Here is a 21,304-nt window from a genome sequence, read left to right as displayed (position 1 = left end):
TTACGTACAGCTGTTTGCCACTAGTCAGGGTGGAGTTACGCTGGTTACGTAGAAATTTCCACATCCTGTTCTCAGTGGAAAATCAAGCCGACAGGCGCAGCAGCCAATCAGCATTGAGGAGCTCCGCCGCTCGACCAATCAGAAGTTCAGAATCCCGGGACTTCAGTGCTCTGTTTGGCTCCTCCGTGTACTGTACCGCTCTGCGTTTTCTTGTGGAAATCTTGAGACAGGATAACAACTAAACTATAAATAGAGAGAGAGGCTACAGGTGCCAATTGTTGACGGTAAGTAACGAATGTTTAGTCGGTGTTATTTTCACAAAGTAAGGGGTGTAAATATACGTTTGTTTGGCTGTTTTCTTCGAGATAAGAAGCGCCGACAAGTTACTTCCTGCTCCGACAAGGCCGAGATCCCAATTTACATTTTAGACCAGTTTAACTAAATGTTGTGGGCGTAAAAGTGTAACGACGTGTTAGAAGTTCTCTTGTAGTTGCCTATTTGGGAAAAACTTTAGAGTTTATCCGATATATTACATTTATTAGTAAGATATTTATAGTTTCAGTGAGTCCATTTGACAGAGAACGGTTGACTAGACGTTACTGTTAAACATGCCACTAACCGCTACTAACCGCCTCTAACCGACACTAACTGCCACTAACCGCTACTAACCGCCTCTAACCGACACTAACTGCCGAGCTGTATTTCAACTGGACACAGCTGTAACTGTTGTAACAGCTGTAACCACTTTTCATGACAAAATAAAGATAAATCCGAGCGTTTGAAAATGTTATTTATTTTATTCTATTTATTTAATTTTATTTATGTTATTTATATTATTTATTTATTATTTATTTGCACATATATAAAACTGCACAAAATCCACTGAATGAATAAAAAAAAAAAAGAAATGTGTCAGGAGAGGTCAAGAAGCCTTACAGGCTTACACAAAGGACCTCCTCCCAACCCCAGGAGAAAAAAAAGCAATAACAAAAAACAGTATAGAAGAAAAGAAAATATATCTAAACATATCAAAAGATAATTAGACATCATGAATTAAATGTGATGATAATTTCCTTTTAAAATGTTCTAAGGATAACGAGCTCTTGATAACGTGTATTTTGGTGTTCATTATGAACGAGTGTGAGAGACTTGAGCATAATATGCATAACAACGTGCCTGTCACTCCGAATTAAAAGTGCAGACTTGAACCCACCTAGTAATGTCTTTTGTGTATCATGACCTCGCCTTTCTCTGAAGCACCAACATTAACAAGAAAAACTTGACTTACTTACAGTAAGCTAAATTAGGGCTGCCTGCACTGTCTGTATAGCAGGCAGCCTCTGCATATCTCTGAGCACCTATGGGAGTTGTCATTTTCTGAACAGATTCCATATGGCACTGCTTTGTCACACACTTGATTGTGATTAGTCCGATATAATTTGAAATATTCACACAGCTGTCAGCATAATGGCAGAGAAATCATTACTTCACCATTTTCTCTCTTTTAATGTCAATTTTTCCGGTTTCACGTAAACTGGGTGGATGCTGGACTGACAAGGCTTTAGTTTTGCTTCTGCTTTAGCTCTGTCTGGCTCAGGGTTTATTTATACATGCGTGTGTGGGTCACATGAGCATATGTCAAATTTAGGAATGAAACTAACAATTATTTTTATCAGGTACCCTGTCTATTATCTCTTGATTAATAGTCTGTTCCATATAATTGTCATAAACCCAAGGTGATGCCTTTTAAATTTCACGTTTTCTCCAACCAACAGTCCAAAACCCAAAGAGATTCACACAGAATTCACATGGTTATAAAACAGCAACAATCAAACGCAGCAAATCATCACATTTGAGAAGCTGGGACCAGTCATTGTTTGGCATTTTTGCTAGACAAATTACTTTAAATTAGGGCTGGGTAATATGACATCTATTTCTGCTAATAGATCACCGAAATGTTACACACTGTTCGTTTAATTATTTCCCAGTAGACTAATTGAAATCTCAATTATCTCAAATCTAGACTTGAAAGTATCACAGCTGTATGTTATACATGGTAATACATCTCAGTGCTGCCTTTTAGGCCCTTTATGTTGTACTGTATGTCTTTGCCTCAAATGACCCACCTCCTCTTCCCCATCAGGGTTGGGTCCCCTTACCCACAACACCCCACCATGCCACTGGTTACGAGGAATATCGAGCCACGGCATGTGTGTCGTCAGACCATCCCTCCCAACATCCGCAGTGAGCTGGAATGTGTCACCAATATCAGCTTGGCCAACATCATCCGCCAGCTCGGCAGCCTCAGTGAGTGTCTGCTGTCTGTGGTTTGGTTGGGTGTCATTATGTCGGTCAATAACAAATGGCAAATGTGTACAGTGGTGGAAGAAGTACTCAGATCTTGTACTTAAGTAAGAGTAACAGTACATCAGGGTAAAATTACTTCACTACAAGTAAAAGTCTTGCAATCAAAATAAGTACTGCAGCATTCAAACGTAAGTTTACCCATAAATACTTAAGTAGAAGTATAAAGTATTAGCAGACATTAGACATTATATTATTGAATTATAATTACGTATGCACTATTGTGTAAGCAGCATTTTATGTTTTAGCTGGTTAGAATGAGGATAATCTTAACTACTTTTAATACTGTTGTAACCTATAACCATTAATATGTAATGAATCATATTTTATAAACTGCACAAATATGTTGTATGCAAAAACCTTGATCTTCAAAGTAACAGGTAACTAAAGCTGTCAGACAAATATAGTGGAGTGAAAAGACAATATTTGCCTCTGAGAAAAATAAAATAGAAGTGCTCATTATGCATGAATGGTAAAACTTTATTTGAATGTAGTTGTGAATATGCATTTATTGTGCATGTGTGTGAGACAAATATTTTTATTGAGTAAAATCTTAAACCTACGTGTGTGTGTGTGTGTGTGTGTGTGTGTGTGTGTAGGCAAATATGCAGAGGATGTGTTCGGGGAGCTGTTTCTCCAGGCTGGAGCATTTGCAATCAGAGTAAATACACTGGGAGAAAGAGTGGATCAGCTGCAGGTTAAAGTCACCCAGCTGGACCCCAAAGAAGAGGAGGGTAAGTACTCCCAAATGTTACTGTTACTATCTTAGTATATGGCAGGGGTGGAGCAAAAAATTGATTCATGTACTGTATATATCGCAAATTGTTTTTACGATTTTGAAATAGATTTCTTTTTAAATGCCAGAATCGATATATTTGCTTCGTTTGAGTCTATATGGAGGTAGAAAGAAATTACTGTTTTATTGTTGTAGTCTGAGTAACGTGACGTCATAAACACAACACATACAGTTAAGTATGGAAACAGATTGCAGAAAAAGTGCTCTTCTTCTTCTTCTTCTTCTTCTTCTTCTTCTTCTTCTGCTTCTGCTTCTTCTTCTTCTTCTGCTTCTGCTTCTTCTTCTTCTTCTTCTTCTTCTTCTTCTTCTTCTTAAAAATACAGACGTAGGCAAAGTTGTTGGTAACGTTCCGTTAAAGAGAGAAAAACCCACAATGGTCACTGAAATAACTTGAAACTGACAAAAGTAATAATAAATAAAAATTCACTGAAAATTAACTAATGAAAATCAGATATTGTTTTTGAATTATGGTTCAGCAGAATCATTTAAAAAAACAAACTAATGAAACTGGCCTAGACAAAAATGATGGTAACATTAACTTAATATTTTGTTGCACAACCTTTTGAGGCAATCACTGCAATCAAGTGATTTCTGTAACTCTCAATGAGACTTCTGCACCTGTTGACAGGTATGTTGGCCCACTCCTCGTGAGCAAACTGCTCCAGCTGTCTCAGGTTTGAAGGGTGCCTTCTCCAGACTGCATGTTTCAGCTCCTTCCACAGATGTGCAATAGGATTTAGATCAGGGCTCATAGAAGGCCACTTCAGAATAGTCCAATGTTTTGTTCTTAGCCATTCTTGGGTGTTTTTAGATGTGTTTTGGGTCATTATCCTGTTTGAGGACCCATGACCTGCGACTGAGACCAAGCTTTCTGACACTGGGCAGCACATTTCGCTCCAGAATGCCTTGATAGTCTTGAGATTTCATTGCACCCTGCACAGATTCAAGACACCCTGTGCCAGATGCAACAAAGCAGCCCCATAACATAACCGAGCCTCCTCCATGTTTCACATTAGGTACAGTGTTCTTTTCTTTGGATGCTTCATTTTTGCGTCTGTGAACATAGAGCTGATGTGACTTGCCAAAAAGCTCCAGTTTTGTCTCATCTGTCCAAAGGACATTCTCCCAGAAGCTTTGTGGCTTGTCAATATGCATTTTGGAAAATTCCAGTCTCGCTTTTTTATGATTTGGTGTCCTCCTCGGTTGTCTTCCATTAAGTCCACTTTGGCTCAAACAGTGACGGATGGTGCGATCTGACACTGATGTACCTTGACCTTGGAATTCACCTCTAATCTCTTTGGAAGTTGTTCTGGGCTCTTTGGTTACCATTCGTATTATCCGTCTCTTCAATATGTCATCAATTTTCCCCTTGCGGCCACGTCCAGGGAGGTAGGCTACAGTCCCATGGACCTTAAACTTCTGAATAATATGTGCAGCTGTAGTCACAGGAACATCACGCTGCTTGGAGATGGTCTTATAGCCTTTACCTTTAACATGAAGGTCTATAATGTTCTTTCTGATCTCCTGAGACAACTCTCTCCTTAGCTTTCTGTGGTCCATGTTCAGTGTGGTACACACCATGATGCCAAACAGCACAGTGACTACTTTTCACACTTTAAATAGGCAGACTGACTGATTACAAGTTTGAAGATACCTGTGATGCTAATTACAGGACACACCTTAGTTTAATATGTCCCTATGGTCACATTATTTTACATCTTTTCTAGGGATACCATAATTTGTGTCCTGGCCAGTTTCATTAGTTTGTTTTTTAAAATGATTCTGTTGAACCACAATTCAAAAACAATATCTGATTTTCATTAGTTCATTTTCAGTAAATTTTTATTTATTATTACTTTTGTCAGTTTCAAGTTATTTCAGTGACCATTGTGGGTTTTTCTCTCTTTAACGGAACGTTACCAACAACTTTGCCTACGTCTGTAGGTGTATCGCCCTAGTATACAATATGGGTAGTTCAATATTTTGAATACAGTTAAATATAACATAAAATGTAATATTTTCAGTTTATTTTAAAACCGGTTTTACACTGACTCACAAAACTTTCCCATTAAAATCACCTCTTTCTCTATTTCATCTGTCTGTTTCTCTCTCAGTCTCTCTGCAGGCCATCACTACCCGTAAGGCTTTCCATAGCAGTCTGACCCAGGACCAGCAGCTGTTCACCAGGCCGTCTCTGCCAATGCCTGTACAGGACACCTACGTAACCTGTAATCCGCCCCCACCACTCAACTACCTCAGCAAATACCGGTAGGGCCCAGCAGACACACATATCACACCTCCATGTTCATTCACTGGAGCATAACGTGCATTAATATTAAGAACACGTGCATGCACATGCGCACACATGTGCATGCACGTGTATGTTATATTTTTGTAATGCCTATGCATTATTTAATCAGCTCCCTGATGTAGCTGCATCAAAGAGTGGGTGGAATATAATTTTGTGTATTTGTTTCAATGAGGTTCAGTCCCCAATAGAAGCTGGGCAAATTTAAATTTTTATGATACTAAATATCAGTGGTGGAAGAAGTATTCAGATCTTTTACTTAAATGAAAGTAGCAATACAATAGTGTAGAAACACTCAAGTAAAGTACATAAGTAAAAGTCCTGAATTCAAAATTTTACTTAAAGTACAAAAATATAAACATCAAAATATATTTAAGGTACCAAAAAATACTCATTATGCAGAATGGCCCATTTCAGAATACTATATATTATATAATGGAATTATGATTATTGATGCTTTAAAATGTGCATTAGTTTAATGGTGGAGCTTATTTTTTAATATATACTCTGCCAAGTAGCTTGTGTATTTCCCCAAGGGATCAATAAAGTCCTATATTTATCCACGTCATACATCATAATTCATTTGTTGATAATATGTATCATTTATCTGAATCTGCAAAGTAACTAAAGTTATAACATGTAGTGTGGAGTAAAAAGTACAATATTTGCCTCTGAGATGTAGTGGAGTAGAAGTATAAAGTAGCAGAACATTTAAATACTCAAGTAAAGTACAAGTACCTTAAAATTGAACTTAAGTACAGTACTTAAGTAAATATACTTAGTTACTTTCCACCACTGCTAAATATCACTGAAATGTCAAATTTGCTGGGATGTTTATCCTGTTTCTCGGGAGACGTGTAGCTCACCTTTGCAAGGTTCTTGAAATTCATCATGCTGATGCGGTACTGTTTGCTGTTGTTTATTAGTGTGTCAACATGTGAAAGAGACATTTATTTTGATCCCCTTATTTTTAGGCAGTTTTTGATTTGTTTTGTTGACAATATTTGTAACCAACAAGCATACATAATGACATAATGATCATACTAAACTCAGACTTAATGGCAAAAGAGACTGGATAATTTCTCTTAAATATAAATATCTCTGCTTGTAACTATACTGAATCAAAGCAGCACTGAAGAAATTCTGTGGGGAAAACAACCATATGTGTCACAACCCAGCTGACACGTATCCTTGAGATCTTGAATATTAATTATGCACGAGGCATGACATGTCATCGGAAGTATGATTAATTAGAAGCCAGAGCAGAAGGGGACTGGTAGAGGGTATAATCAGTAACCACAGCAGTGGCATCAATGTTAAGCAGAGTGAGAGTGTAAGCTTGTCCAATTATGTTACAAAGACTCTCTCTGTGACTAGTTAGAATGTGAAAGCGCTATTAATTTGACAGATCTTTACAGAATATGGAAAAAAAATTCACTTTACTGCATACGAGGTAGTGTGTGACAACAGAAAATTTTCTATTTCTTTTGTTGAACTAAAAAGGGGAAGTGTTATTATGGCTGGTTATTATATTGACACATAAGGCAGATAAAGATCTGTGACTCAGCTGACACTTTATGTTATTTATGTATGTGAACACAGGATAACTGAGACCCAAATGTAATTTTAATGTTTGTAAAATGGTTGTCTACAGGGACGATGGGAAGGAGGCCCTGAAGTTTTACACTGATCCCTCCTACTTCTTTGAGCTGTGGAAGGAGAAGATGCTGCAGGACACCAAGGACATCATGAAGGAGAGACGCAAGCACAGAGTGAGACTCATAAACACGCTTATACACACAACACAAGTAACATGACAGTCATCGTGTTGGAACAAGTGAACATTATTAGTAACGTGACTCTTGTTCACTCTTTCGTTTCTGAGTAGAAGGAGAAGAAAGACCATCTGAACCAACGGACGCTCAATCCACGAAAGATCAAGACCAGGAAGGATGAATGGGAACGCCGTAAGATGGGAGAGGAGTTTATGGTGCCAAAGAATGATTTGATGTAAGTTGAGAGGTTGTGTGAAGTGAGGTGGAAGTCTGCAGTTTGGTGGGGTGTGTATTTGTTATGTTCATCCACAGACCTAAGAGGCTTTTGAATGCATTTCAGCAATAAGTAAGAAATAATTACTTGATGAATTCATTATTTCTCTCTCTTGTTAAAACTGCTGTTGGTAACTTTGGTAAAAGTTAAACATATAAAATGGTCACGATATCCTGACAGTTGCGCATGAGACAGGTAATCTGAAAAAAATCATGTGCCTCTGCCTTCTCCAAGTGCTCCTAATGGCATTTGCAAGATTCCAACGTGCCCGGACAGAAAAACAACCAATCAGAGACGAGCAGTCTCTAAAGAAGCTGTCAATCACTGCTCGCAAAAGTTGTGAACTCCGATCAAACTGTCAAACTAGGCAGCGCTGATCAAACATGAATCAATGTTCTGATACTGTAATGCCTATTTCTAATGTTTTCCAAAACATCTTGTAGTGTACTGTTTAGCTGTAAAATGAGAAAGTTTGCTCCGGCTGGTGGGCGGTGCTTGGTATTTCCTCAACTGATCTCAACACGGCTGCCGGGTCACAAGCTTTCTCATTTTACAGCTAAACAGTACACTACAAGATGTTTCTGAAAACATTTGAGGTGAGAAATAGGCATTACAGTAACAGAGTATTGATTCATATTTGATCAGTGCTTCCTAGTTTGATCGGACTTCGCGAGTTTCGTGAGCAGTGATTGACAGCTGTGTCAGAGACTGCTCAGCTCTGATTGGTTGTTTTCCGTTGGGCGCGGTGAAATCTTGCAGATGCCATTAGAAGCACTAAGAGGAGGCAGAGGAACATGATTTTTTCAGATTACCCGTCTCATGCACTACTGTCAGGACATAGTGACCGTTTTATAAAAATTACTTTTTATCATACATTCTCAAAGTTACTTACTGCAGCATTAAGGTACTAAAAGTACAGAATTGTCACTCACATGGTAAATTCCACTCCCCCCTATCTTATCAACCAATCTGTACACAGTGGTATGGGTGGTATGTCCTGTCTGAAAATGTTCTCAGGGGGTTGGGTGTAGAACTGTTTGTCATTGACAAATTGCTGTTAACACATGCATGAGTCACAGCAGACCACACTGAGTGTTTTTCTGCTGTATGTTATTTATTCTTCAGTGTGGTGTTTTAATTAAATGAATAGAAAAATTAAAGAATATAGAAATGAAAAAAAACATTTTCATTCACATATCTTGAGGTCAGAGGTGAAGGGACCCCTGTGAAAATCAGCAATGCCAGTTTTTCCTCGCATGGTTGGTACCAAAGGATTCCTCAAGCTTTCTAGTTTGATACCAGTATCTTCACTCTAGCTTTAAAGCCTGCTACAACCTCAAACCAAAGAAATTAGTGGCGTTAAAACGAATTTGTGTTAACATGTTATTATCGCGTTAACTTTGACAGCTCTAAACATAATAAGAAGCACATAAACAACAATCTGTTTTAAAAGTGATTTACCATTTCCCGGCTTGCTTGTAACTCGATCACAAGCCAGGCCTGATGAGGAAACAGCTCTTAAACTTAAACTGAAGGTCAAGCCAATCTTTAACTGCTGTGTAAGTGACTACACTCTGTGCTCTTTAAATAGCTGCGTGAACCAGTCACCACAAGTGTCAACATCACTATTTGTGTCTGCAGTTTAAATGCATTTGTGATAATCCTAAACAAATAAGCAAAAAGTGCATGACCCACAACTGGCAATTAGGTCTGCAGATGCTGTTATTACCAAAGGTCATTTGCATGTCAAGGTTTCAGAGAATAAATACAACATACTTTATTTTGGGCTGATAGTGATGTGTTAAATTTGTTTTAAGGAATTCTTCTGAGGGTCTGAATGGCAGTATTGGATCTGGAGATGGCTTCAATTCTGAAGGCCTCGAGATGAGCACCGGCTCCTACGCTTATGACCCCAGCTCCCCGCCTGGCACTGATGACTTCCTGCCTCCTCCACCTCCAGACATGGCGTAAGTAGCAACTTGCATATAAGCCCACACACGCTGCCGCCCCTGCCAACATGTGCTTAACGTACAGCTACATGTGTACTGTACAGCTGCACTGCAATCCTCTCAAAATTATAGGGTTCAACAATAGATTATAAACCTACTGTTCACTTTCAGCCTCTTTAATGAACATGAGCTGCTGCGATTGCAGCTGCAAAGAAATTGAAGGTTGTTTGGAGGCAAATGAAGGGTCCATTTTGTCATATAACTTCTCCTCATCTCTAACTTCCACTCTGTCAATTGCAGGTATGACGGAGGGTATGGAGCACCAGCCGGGAAGCGTGTCAGCATGCTGAGTCCAAGCCACCCACCTCCTGCTCCCCCCATGGCCTCTCCCCCTCCCAACTCTCGTCCCAACCTCTCCCCGCCCCCTGCACCTCCTCCCCCTCCTCCATCCTCTGGCTTTGGGGTCCCCCCACCTCCCCCTGGCTTCAACGCCCCACCTTCCCCTCCTCCGCTCTCCTCCTCTCCCACCGCCTATCCCTCCCCACCTGCTCCCCCTCCTCCACCTATGTCCAATGTTCCTCCTCCTCCACCACCCATGCCTGTGGGTGGTGGTGTACCACCACCTCCTCCTCCTCCTCCACCTCCCCCTGGCCCTCCTCCGCCATCATTTGACCACTCTGCTCCCTCTGGTGGGGCGCCAACCAGCTCTGCTCCCAAACCTGAACCAGAGCCCGCCGATGATGCTCGCAGTGACCTGCTGCAGGCCATCCGACAAGGTAAGACACTACGGGAAACGGATCCATAGAAAATGGATTTATTTGACCGTTTAAGATACTCGATACTTTTCAGATTATGATTTAGAAAACCTCTAATGAGCATATAAAATACAATACATTTTTATGCAGTACCCTACACGAAATAGCTAACATCGGCTCTACTTCAACCGGCACAACATTAAATTGCCACTCACACATTAAAAGGTAACTGGTATTTTTCAACCTGGACCCTATTTTCCCATGTTTTTGTGTCTAAGTGACTAATGAGGACAACGCTTTTTTGAAATTGGTCCAGTATTGAGGGAGAACACTATAAGTGTCTGACAACATTATGGAAAGGACCCTACAGAGGAATGAAACGTTTTCTTTAGTTTTCGCTTGATTGGGTCTGTTTGTTATTGTGTGTCTCACTCGGAGAAGCGTGACATTGAAAATCTTTCAGATAACACTAAGCTACACTTTTTGTACTCCAACACAACAACCTCTGACTAACAGCAGTGTCCTGTGGCACTCCTCTCTCCACTATCACTAACTTCCGGCAACAAGTCACATGACACAATGACAAAATGGGAAATGAAAGGTTAGAAAAACTTTTAATTTCTCTGTAGGGTCCTTTCCATAATGTTGTCAGACACTTATAATAACAATCAGAGCCTGTCAGTGGCAAAAACAAGCACTTTTAGTGAATGTAAACTGATGGTGCCAGGTTGCCCTAAATAATTACATTACAGCTTGTTTAGCGGCTGGCGGCTGCATCGTTCTCCCGCAATACTGGATCAAAAATATCAAAAGTTGTTGTCCCCATTAGTCACTTAGACACAAAAACATGGGAAAATTGGGTTCAGGTCAAAAAATACAGAAGTTATGCTTTAAAGCATCGGTAATGCTTATTCAATAATATAATGTTTAATATAAAACAGATGATGCATTATGAGTACGTCTTTTTTTTTATGCCTCCCCCAGTGCCTTTTCTTGTGAACAGATTAAGTTATATTTACAATCAGTGTTTGTGACCAAAACACATTGTGTGTATCCTTGAGGCCCAAGAAACTTGTTAAATGTTTTTCCTGTCTTAAAAAACACTTGCAAAGCGGCCTTTTAAAAATTATTTAAATCCTACATGGTTTACATGTTCTTCTTCCTGACCTTTTGAAGGCACATACTATGTTTTTTTGTCCGAACGGGCACACGCTCCGGACGGGCACACGTTCCTGAACGGCTACGCCCCAAACGAGCACAGCACTAGTACAAACAAAACAGGGACCCACTCTAAAACTTTACTCGATAGTGCTATTAGTGGCCAAAAACTCCACAAGGTATCTAAAGTACATTTTGCTAATAATAATTATCTTTTTTTGACTAAGTAAACACTCAATGCAGAGCTTTTACTTGTAATGAAATATTATGTGCTGGTACTACTTTTACCTAAATATAAGGGAACTGATTACATTTTCCACCACTGGTTAGGTAAGAAATATACCTTTTTAAATAACCATAAATTATAGCTTTTATTGCAAACAAATTTGTCCTCAAATTGGCGTACATAAAAAATTTGAAAGATTAAAAGCGATCAATCATTTGCTGTTGTCAGGCACACACACACTCACTGTGACTATCCTCACAAACTCTCTTTTAGGTTTCAACCTGCGTAAGACGGAGGAACAGCGGGAGCAGGAGAAGAGGGATCACTTTGGCAACGACGTGGCCGCCATCCTGTCCCGTCGTATCGCTGTAGAGTGCAGCGACAGCGAGGATGACTCCTCAGAGTTTGACGATGAAGAGTGGTCCGAGTGATCCTCATCCCTTTTCACCTTCACTACCACCTCCCTATCTTTCTTCAGCCTCAGACAAGTGACCTATTACAAATCACATTCCTTGAACCATTTATTCCTATTTATCCAAAATTATTCCGATCACAGGTGCAAAAGTCCAAAGATTGAGTGTGAGTGTGCCTGGTTGTGTCCCCATTTATCCATTGCTTTCATTGGATGACACAGCGCTGTTATTGATGCGAGTGTTATGTGACGTGATGCACGTCTCTGCTGAGTCTGTGCGTAAACGCATCACCTCTGTCTTTATCTGAGTGTCAGGTGCCCTCTGCTGTGGGCTATTTGCCTGATTTTATCTGCTTTAGTATATTATGGCAAAGGATAATAGAGAGGGAGCACAGTATCTGTCTTTACTCAGTGGAAAGACACAAAGTGTTGACGTCAAAACGTTCTCGCTCACTCAGATTATATAATATAGGTGTAAAGTTTATATAACATATTGAATCGTATCTACTAAAGATAATTAATGCAATCCTTTTTATATCCCCTTAAAGCAGTTTTTTTTTTATCACTTTTCCATTCCTCACTTTTGTATTCAGTCTTCTTCCTGTCTGTGGTTGTCATGGGAACAGTTCACTTGTGGATGAGACATGGTTGTAAACAAATTCATGAATTAATTATTCAGTGTGATAGGGGAAGCACTGGCTCATGGCAGACACCTGGGGTGTTTGATGAGACACACCATGCTGAACATATGCAGATATTTAACACAAATATGATTCGTTTTGTACTGTGTTTCAGCTCTGTTACGCATTTTCTCTTGAACTTTTCTGTGAATCCACTCGGCTCTGATGCTTTAATCCCTGTGCTTTGTGTAGAGCTGCCTGATAAGTGCCTTTTTTATACTGCATGTCAGTGTCAGTGCAGGTTTATTTTGTTTATCCACGCTGCTCACTGATTGGCTTCTTCCAAAAATATTATCAGCTGCTGTTGATGAGTTAAATGTAGAACTGACTGATGTTTAGTGTGGACCACATATTTCTCAAGTGCCTTATTATTTTAAATCACACAGCATGCTTTGCCAAAGCTTCTCCTGCTAAAATTTCCAAATGATTATTTCAATAAAGATATCCTTAATTACAGTGATTGTTTAGATGTCTTTTCTGTGATAATGAATAGTGTGTATGCTGTGAGATGTTAAATAACAAGTTCCCAAGAATGTCAAATTGGCATAATGCTTCATCCATGACTCATCTTCATATCACCTTTTCACAGTGCCGACTGTGTGGGGAGTGAGAAAAATGAATCAATTGGATTAAAGTTCAGAAATTGAGTAGGAGGAGAGAAAAACCTCTTGCATAATCACTTTATCCTCACAACCAAGGCTGCTTTGTAGGCTTTAAAAAGGATGCGGTGGATGCAGAATGATGGTAATAACGTTGAAGATTGCCTTAGGCACCAAATAATTTACGATACAGGAATAGAGAGCAGCAGTCTGCGGCTAATTGAGTTAAAGAGTGAGAGATAGCGATAAACACAGTAAAAGCCTCGGCAGTAGTAAAGAGAAGAGTGCTGACATTGCCCAGTAGAAAAAAAGCATATTTATTATTCATCCGTATAAAATATTCATTCATTTCAAAAAGGCTGTGCAACACGAACATATGGTCAGTACTTTTGAAAGTGCTTTTAACAGCATGTGCAAAATAGAACCTGAAAGATCTAGAACATCGTGTTTTCTAGACATTCAAGTAAATAAAATTGGGCTTTGGATCACATCATCACATTGTGATAGGCTTACATTTAAAACCCATCCCTTCCCTTTGTCTTAAAGTGCCAATGGTGATTAAATCCACTGTCTATGAGTGGGGGTATATTTAGCGACCCTGTGATTGTTTCAGTCTGGGGATCCAGTGGAGCTACAATTGACTGAGGATGAGGCACAAAGTACACAACACAGTACGTTTAGTCCAAAAATGGCCACCAGCCAGGACAGTCCAGAACATTCTGATTTGCTCGTAGAAGTGTTTGTTGCGTGTGTGGGAGTGTGTGTGTGTGTGTGTGAGACTTAATGTTCTGGATCTGGATGATAGTAAATGCAGCCTTGTGTGTATCTTGGCACACAAACGGTGATATGTCTGGCATAGATTGTGTGGTGGTTTGAGTCTGGCGAGGTTTGGCACTCTACACGTCCACAGGGTAGTGGATGTGTGTGTTTTGTGTGTATCTGTGCGGGCAGCAGGCCTGGAGCAGCACCTTGCGAATGTCTTTGTTTCTCAGACTGTAGAGTATCGGGTTCAGCAGCGAGCTGCCCGCCGCCGGCACCAATGTGGCATAGGTGTAAAGAGGAGGGCTGGACGCGTCTCCCAGCAGCCCCCAGAGGGAGAAAGGCATCCAGCAACCCACAAACACACTGAGGACCAGGATCAGCCGAGAGAAGCCCCGTCCACTGCCGTGTTTGCTTGCATATGATTGACTGGCAGGGAGGAAGTGTCTCTGGGTAGCGATGGCGTGGGCATGCCGCCTCGCCACGCGGCAGATCCCAGCGTACAATTGCAGGGTTACCATGACAACTACGAGGAAGCCACCACACAGCAGCGATAGGTATGTCCGGGTCAGAGGTCGCGCTACAGAACAGGAGCTTGGCTCTCTCAGACAGTGCCATCCCATTGCAGGTCCAGCCCCAATGATGCATGCACCCAACCAGACCAGCAGCAGGAGGATGGCGGCTCTGTGGCGTGATTCGCTCGAACCATAGGTGAGGGCGTGGCTTAAAGACAGGTATCGGTCCAGAGCGACACCCATCAGGCTACAGAGCGAGGCAGTCAGTGATGTCACCAGCAGTCCCGAGGTCAGCAATTCTGACCAATCACTGGGCTCCACGCAAAACAGGAAGAGGAAGTGCAAGATCAAAGCGACGCCCGCCAGGAGATCGGCCAATCCGAGGCTAGCCAGCAGCAGGAAAACAGGGGCGCGAAGAGACGGCGTGGCCAAGATGGTGGTGACAACTATTGCATTTTCAGTGGCGATGAGAGTTCCTGAAATACACAGGGCCACGCCCCATACTGTGAGGGGCGGGACTTCATATGCAGACGAGCTATCCATTGGGTCCAGAGGGAAGAGGGGGTCTGAACCTGAGAAGTCATCCCAGCCCGGGTCCGAGGCGTTCAGGGTCATGGCTTTTCAGCAGTCACACAAACAACCTAAGACAGAGAAAAGAGGGAGAAAGATGTTGACATTAGCTCTAATGGGGTCTTTAGCTTCTCCTTCTGTCCACTTAACAGCCTTTCTTTGACCAGAAGCTGTGGTGAAGCTGCTGGAGGCCGGACGTGGCATCTGGTCGAGGAGAAGTGGACTTAATATGGAGATGTTATACTGTTGTAATCTAAAGCAGCTGCGTTTTATAACAATAGATTATCACTGAGTGCATTAAGTGGTAGCCCATTTAAGATTGTCATGCCCTGCACTCTGTTGCTCCATCATGTTATATTGTCTTGTATTGTTAGTTAGATACATAAGCACACATTATTCTCTGATTAGATTAATATGCCACCTATCGTTGTATTTACTGCTTAACTAATTTATAGTCTAAACCCATCTTGTCCCTCGATGAGCTTTAATAATAATATAAAATAATAATAAATAATACTACTACTACTACTAATAATAATACTAATAATAATAATAGAAATACTACTACTACTACTACTAATAGTAGTATTAATAATACTACTACTACTAATAATAATAATAATAGTAATAATATAAATACTACTACTACTACTACTACTACTAATAATAATAATAATAATAATAATAATAGTAATAATAGTGATAATAATAACCTAGCTTTTACAGTGCACTCCAAAATATGCACTTACAAAACACAAACAATACAAAATACAGATTACGCACCATTATAGGCTGGAAAATATTTTTTAAATGACACATTTCTAAATTGCACCTCTCAGCCCATAATTTCTATTTTAATTATCTCAAATATGTTTTTATATAGTAAATGAATCCTGTTGGCCCCTGAAATGTCAGTGACGTCACCACCTGTCTTGCGGGAACATCACGCACATAGTCGATCAATATGTGTAGGCTGAATTCAACTTGATACATGATGAATGCATCATATTTTTTTTCTTTCTTTTTTCTTTTAGCACGTCTGAATCCTGAATCCATTACTGGCTTCCTCTCGTTTTTGTTTTTTTTTACCCTGCACACGTTTCAGGAGCATCTTAAATGTGATTTATGGTGTATAGTTATAATCTGTACACTCACTTCCAGATTAAGTTAGTGAGCTACAATCTGATCCCTCTTGTTAATGTCCAAACATGATGTTCAACTATAGGGACAGATTCTACATGTCCTTTCCATTCATGAGAGAGACAGATGTGCTGTTCATTATGGGCCATTTAAGGAATTATTTTGTTCCAAGGTTAACATGCCTAGTGCTCTCTGGTATGTGCATGTTTTTTTTTAGCACATGCCAAACTGTACTGCAAAGAAAATACCACACTGTAACTGTAATAATGCTATTTTAAGATATAGATTTTTGGAGACACCGGTGGTCCTCTGTCTTCAGAGGGAGGACCAGTATATCCCACCTCCTGTTATATAACATAGGTCTATTGCACCACAGAGGATGTCCCCGACACACAGACACAAATACATGCATATAACAGATTATTTATCTTACCTTTTCAACGCGATTAACGCGTAAATTCCTCTGCTAGAGTTGGATGCAGATGTAAAGCAGATGTGTCCTCTCCTCTTATATAGGATCCAAATGATGGAGATGGTTGTGATGCTGTCTGCAGGTGCCAGTCTTATATAAAGAGGACAGTCCTCGTGTGTCACCCTGTCTTCATCAAAGTTGCTGCAAAACTCTCCCTCGTCGTCTCTCGCATCTCTTTTTCGTCAATCTCTCCTGAAGCGACTATGAGGAGGGATGCTCTTGCGCGCGGACTCATGCCCAAGAGAGAGTCTGTCTCTGACGTCGTGACTGAGAGCCTCGACCAATCAGGTGCCTGCGTTAGAGGATGCTGGAGAGGGGGGGTGTAACAGGGAGTAATTTCATTCAGAAAAATGCGGCATCTCTGTCGCCCCTCCCACTGCGGTTCACTCTTGCTCTCATTTCTTGTAAATATTGGCCATCAATAGACCAAACCCCCCTTCTTTCCCTCCTTTCCCTTCCACTTCCAGCACAGATTTTCTCAATTAGACCCAGGGGGGGAATGGTTGAATGGTGTAGTTTAGTGTTGGGCGGGTGTAGAGGTTTAGAGGTGTGGAGCTGCAGGCTGCCTCTGTCCACGGTGCTGAACCGCACCAGGATGAGTCATGATGGGGAGATGTCATAGCAATCTATGTGGAAATTGGCACTTCAAAGTGAAAACCGTCCACCTAAATGAAAGGACAAGGACAAAATTGCCCCCTTTATAACCTGGCTACAACTTATATTTTAACTTATTATTACACAGTTTAGTTAGTGTGCACTGGGAGTTTATATATACAGGGATGGGCAGAAACAGTACATTTATATAATCATTCATTTAATCTAATACAACAGCCTCAATATTGATCACAGACTTGAATAAACGCTTAAAATTGCACATTATGAGGTTCATTCATGTAAAATAATAACACTGAAATAATTTAGAAATCTTATAGCCTGTATGTGCATGTGTTAAGATGTGGATGGTGAGGGGGTTTCCGGTAATCAGACAAAACCTGGAACGTCATGGGGAGAAGTCTTGTAGAGAGAAACTAGAGGCTGATCTGTGTGAAATGGACACTTAAGGGGTAAACTAGCCACCTAAATGAACGGATAATTAAGGAAATAATTGCTCTTTATAACCTGTATCTCTCTATCTCTCTCTCTATCTATCTATCTATCTATCTATCTATCTCTCTATCTCTCTCTCTCTATATATATATGTATATATACATATATACATGTATATATGTGTATATATACATGTATATATGTATATATATGTATATATGTGTATATATGTATATATGTGTATATATATGTGTATGTATATGTGTGTATATACCTATATCTATATCTATATCTCTACATATATATCTCTCTCTCTCTATATATATATATATATATATTATATTATATTATATAATAGCAGTTATTTAGCTTGCAGTTTAATGTATTGATTGATTAGTCTTTTGATGTGAGCATCCTAACATAGAAACCCCCTCCTGTCTACCTCCAGTATATCTTCTAAGAGCAGCAGGTGATCCAAGGCTTCCCCGGTGTGATAGTGATAGTGCGCGTGGATGCTGCAGGATGCTCTCACCGCTTGTCTGTCTGCGTGGTGTGGTCGCGCATATCAATGCGCTAACTGGGGGAATCTCGTCCTGCTCGAGCTCGAGCCATATTAGGACACACTTCCTGCCAACCAACCCGCCTACGTCACTCAGAGGGTCTGAAGTGAAACACTGTAACCTTCAAAAAAACATGTCGAGCTATACTAAATTCTGCAAATTTAGCAGCTGCTTTTCTCCCCTGAAGACCTACTTCTTCTGCATTTTTCAGGATACCATTACAAAACATTATATAAGTAAACTAGGGAGTATTGTAAGGAATAGTATTTGTGCAATGTCCATGAAATTTTCCCCTCTAAAACATGATGGATTCCTATTTTATGTCCTTGCACTAATGTCTTATATCTTGTGTGTGTGTCTTAATACTATCAGGTCCTGGAAGTAATTTGCAGCATTATCCTCTAGTTTTGTCACGGGTGTATCTATATATCTTGCCAGTATAGTGGGAGCATCAGTGGAGGAGGTGATCGTGTCCAACAGGACTGCGGAATATCCCTTTGTGTGTTTTTTCTTAGCAACCGACACACAAAGCAGCCACCCTGTAGAGCTGCACAGACAATGTGTGAGGGAGCATGTGAGATGTGGGAGTGCATGAGCCACGTCGGTGTGAGTGGAGGAGGTGATGGTGATGGTGATGGTGATGGTGGAATTCATTGCATAAAGATGTCGTGATTCTGTGCTCAATGCACCTGTTTTTGAGGTGCTTGCTTGCGGCCCAGGGGCTGTGACTCAGTGCATCTACATCACTAAGCAACACTATGCAGGTCTGACCTGCTGCTTGTTATGTGCTGGTGCATCTGCACGTGTTGTGTGCAGGAGTATAGCTGGGAGTTATGGAGATTATTCTATATATGTAGGGCACTCTGAGTCATCTCTTATGTCTTATTTCCACATGTCACAATGTGATCAATCAGGCTTCTAGACATCATCAATATCAATACTTTGTGTGTCCAGATGCTGTATATTCAGATTGTGACTGCATTGATTTGTGATCACATCAATTGTGATGTCTGATTTCACTTTTTTTTATTATTCCTATCTCATTTGTGCTTATAGCCTTGCAGTGATTATTGAGTACCTTGTCTGAGTTGTTTGTCATAGACAAGTCAACTATTGTGACTGTAGGGCAGCACTTTATCACAATCAGTGACACATTAGAGGTGATGCTAGACTACTGACGCACAGCCACTGTACGTAGTCGCAGCCAGCGTCAGTGTGAGTGTTTTAAAGGCATTCACACTAAATATAGATGTGCTAATTGGATCACTCAAGACACAAAATGTCAACTACTGTATCATCCCTGATTCACGTGTTCTTGTTTGAGTCTTCACAGGAGAGAAAAAGCCACATTTATTCCTGCTGGTTCTAGTTTATCTCCTAGAACAATAGTTGTGATCAGTTTGACTGTTTTTTTTCTTCTCAGTATGTTTAATTTCAAGGATTCCTAGATGCCTGGATTCAGTATTTCACAAGAAAAAAGTGTCAACGCTGTGTAACAAGAATATATTTTGAGCCATGGTAGGTGGTGCTCTATGGTCCACAATGAAATATATAAAAAAAAACAAATGGATGGATTACCAAAAACTTTTCCTTTAGTGCCATCAAGTCAAAAAATGTAATCAATACTTTGGTTTTTTACAAATACCTGCAAATCTGATGACATTCTCATCAACCTCAACTGTACTTTCAACACGTTCTCAGCCCAACTCGTCGCATACGCCCGCTTTGTCACGCCCCTTGGCGTTACGTTAGGTTCAGGCAACAAAACCACTTAGCTATGTTTATGGTTGGGCTTAAAACTACTATGTTTGTAAAGTGAAAATGAAACTTAACGTTGTGAACACAGGACATGAACGAACAACTGATTGTAACGTGAAAGTGAAATTTAACACTAGAGACACGAACAGCAGTCTTCTGGATGAAAGCCTTGTGTCTGTTGGACCCATCCACCACAACTCCCACCCGCCCGTAGTGTGTCTTTTTGCCTTTTAAATTACCTCATCACAGTCACTCCCGGAAAGGATGCCTTGTAAGACGGTATCACACGCCGAACATGGTAAACATTACACCTGCTTAACATTAGCATACTTGCATTGTCATTGTTAGCATGCTGATGTTGGCATTTAGCCCAAACAAAGTCCCACTGTGCAGAAGTACAGCCTCGCAGAGCTGCTAGCACGGCTGTAGACTCTTAGTCATAAGTTTTCTTTAGTGTTGTTTTCTGTCTTAAGCCATCTACACATGATCAATGTCAGCCAATGTTTTCCTATGGGGGAGAGAGGTGCTACCTGAGTTTGGTGGAAGCCTTACCCTTGGCATGACGCACTGCTGAAACTGGCCACCGAGTGCTGCGCTCAAAAATCTAATTATTTCAACTTTGACCTCGGTTGCTGCCGACCTTTCAAAGTGCAACCAAGGAGAACAGCTGTAACTGTTGTTGTTGCCTAGAAACAGGGAATGGCTTCCCTTGTGCTCTCTTTGTGGGGATATTTTACCTGCTGCCTCTGACTCTCTGCGTCCTACCTCGCAGTGAGTGAAGAGCTAATCTCTTATCATGTGAAGGCAGCTTCATCCCTTCAAATATCTTGTGACCCCTCAGATTTATCTTGGGGCCACTTGACGGATCCTGGGCTGCCAGGTTGGGACCCACAACCCTTCAACATACACCCAGTTTGAGAATCTGAGTATAAAGGAAAACACAGAATAGTGATAAATAACACACCAGTGGGCCACAAAAGTTATTTGTTTCCAGATTATTTTCACGAAAATGTGCAGTAAGTGCTCCCATTTGGCCTACCATGTTTATGGTGTTTTTAAGGACGTATGTGTGAATGCAAGTGTGTGTGCGTGCACTGCCTGCCGAAGTAAGCAGGTGTCACTGCGTCCAAACTGGTGTGTATTTCAGGAGGGTTGAGGTGAGCCAGTTGGTTGCCAGGAAACCAAGT

General features: G+C 40.6%; 2 protein-coding genes across 2 annotated transcripts; one reads left to right on the top strand and one right to left on the bottom strand.

Moving 5' to 3' along the window:
- The first annotated feature begins 135 nt into the window (after nt 1–135).
- Nucleotides 136–13,153, top strand: wasf2 (WASP family member 2). Its single transcript, XM_037795225.1, has 9 exons — nt 136–284; nt 2,144–2,307; nt 2,964–3,098; nt 5,275–5,428; nt 7,123–7,240; nt 7,357–7,478; nt 9,335–9,484; nt 9,767–10,242; nt 11,879–13,153. Exons 2-9 carry the CDS (start codon nt 2,175–2,177, stop codon nt 12,034–12,036), a joined length of 1,446 nt encoding a protein of 481 aa, XP_037651153.1. The 5' UTR covers nt 136–284; nt 2,144–2,174; the 3' UTR covers nt 12,037–13,153.
- Nucleotides 13,154–13,601: 448 nt separating this feature from the next.
- Nucleotides 13,602–17,437, bottom strand: gpr186 (G protein-coupled receptor 186). The gene is made up of 2 exons (XM_037795226.1): nt 16,714–17,437; nt 13,602–15,211 (listed from the first exon to the last, which is right to left on the bottom strand). Exon 2 carries the CDS (start codon nt 15,183–15,185, stop codon nt 14,193–14,195), a length of 993 nt encoding a protein of 330 aa, XP_037651154.1. The 5' UTR covers nt 15,186–15,211; nt 16,714–17,437; the 3' UTR covers nt 13,602–14,192.
- Between the last annotated feature and the right edge of the window lie 3,867 nt (nt 17,438–21,304).

This window comes from Sebastes umbrosus, chromosome 15, assembly GCF_015220745.1.
Source record: "Sebastes umbrosus isolate fSebUmb1 chromosome 15, fSebUmb1.pri, whole genome shotgun sequence".
NCBI classification, from domain to species: domain Eukaryota; kingdom Metazoa; phylum Chordata; class Actinopteri; order Perciformes; family Sebastidae; genus Sebastes; species Sebastes umbrosus.
The sequence above is the reverse complement of the archived record's forward strand: the minus strand, read 5'-3'. Positions and strand labels throughout refer to the sequence as shown.

Bases quoted from the DNA above. Each gene is read 5' to 3' on its own strand.
- wasf2 (XM_037795225.1), top strand. From the start codon at position 2,175: ATGCCACTGGTTACGAGGAATATCGAGCCACGGCATGTGTGTCGTCAG. The intron at 5,429-7,122 runs GTAGGGCCCAGC...GGTTGTCTACAG, and splicing joins AACTACCTCAGCAAATACCG to GGACGATGGGAAGGAGGCCC. The intron at 7,241-7,356 runs GTGAGACTCATA...GTTTCTGAGTAG, and splicing joins AGGAGAGACGCAAGCACAGA to AAGGAGAAGAAAGACCATCT.
- gpr186 (XM_037795226.1), bottom strand. From the start codon at position 15,185: ATGACCCTGAACGCCTCGGACCCGGGCTGGGATGACTTCTCAGGTTCA.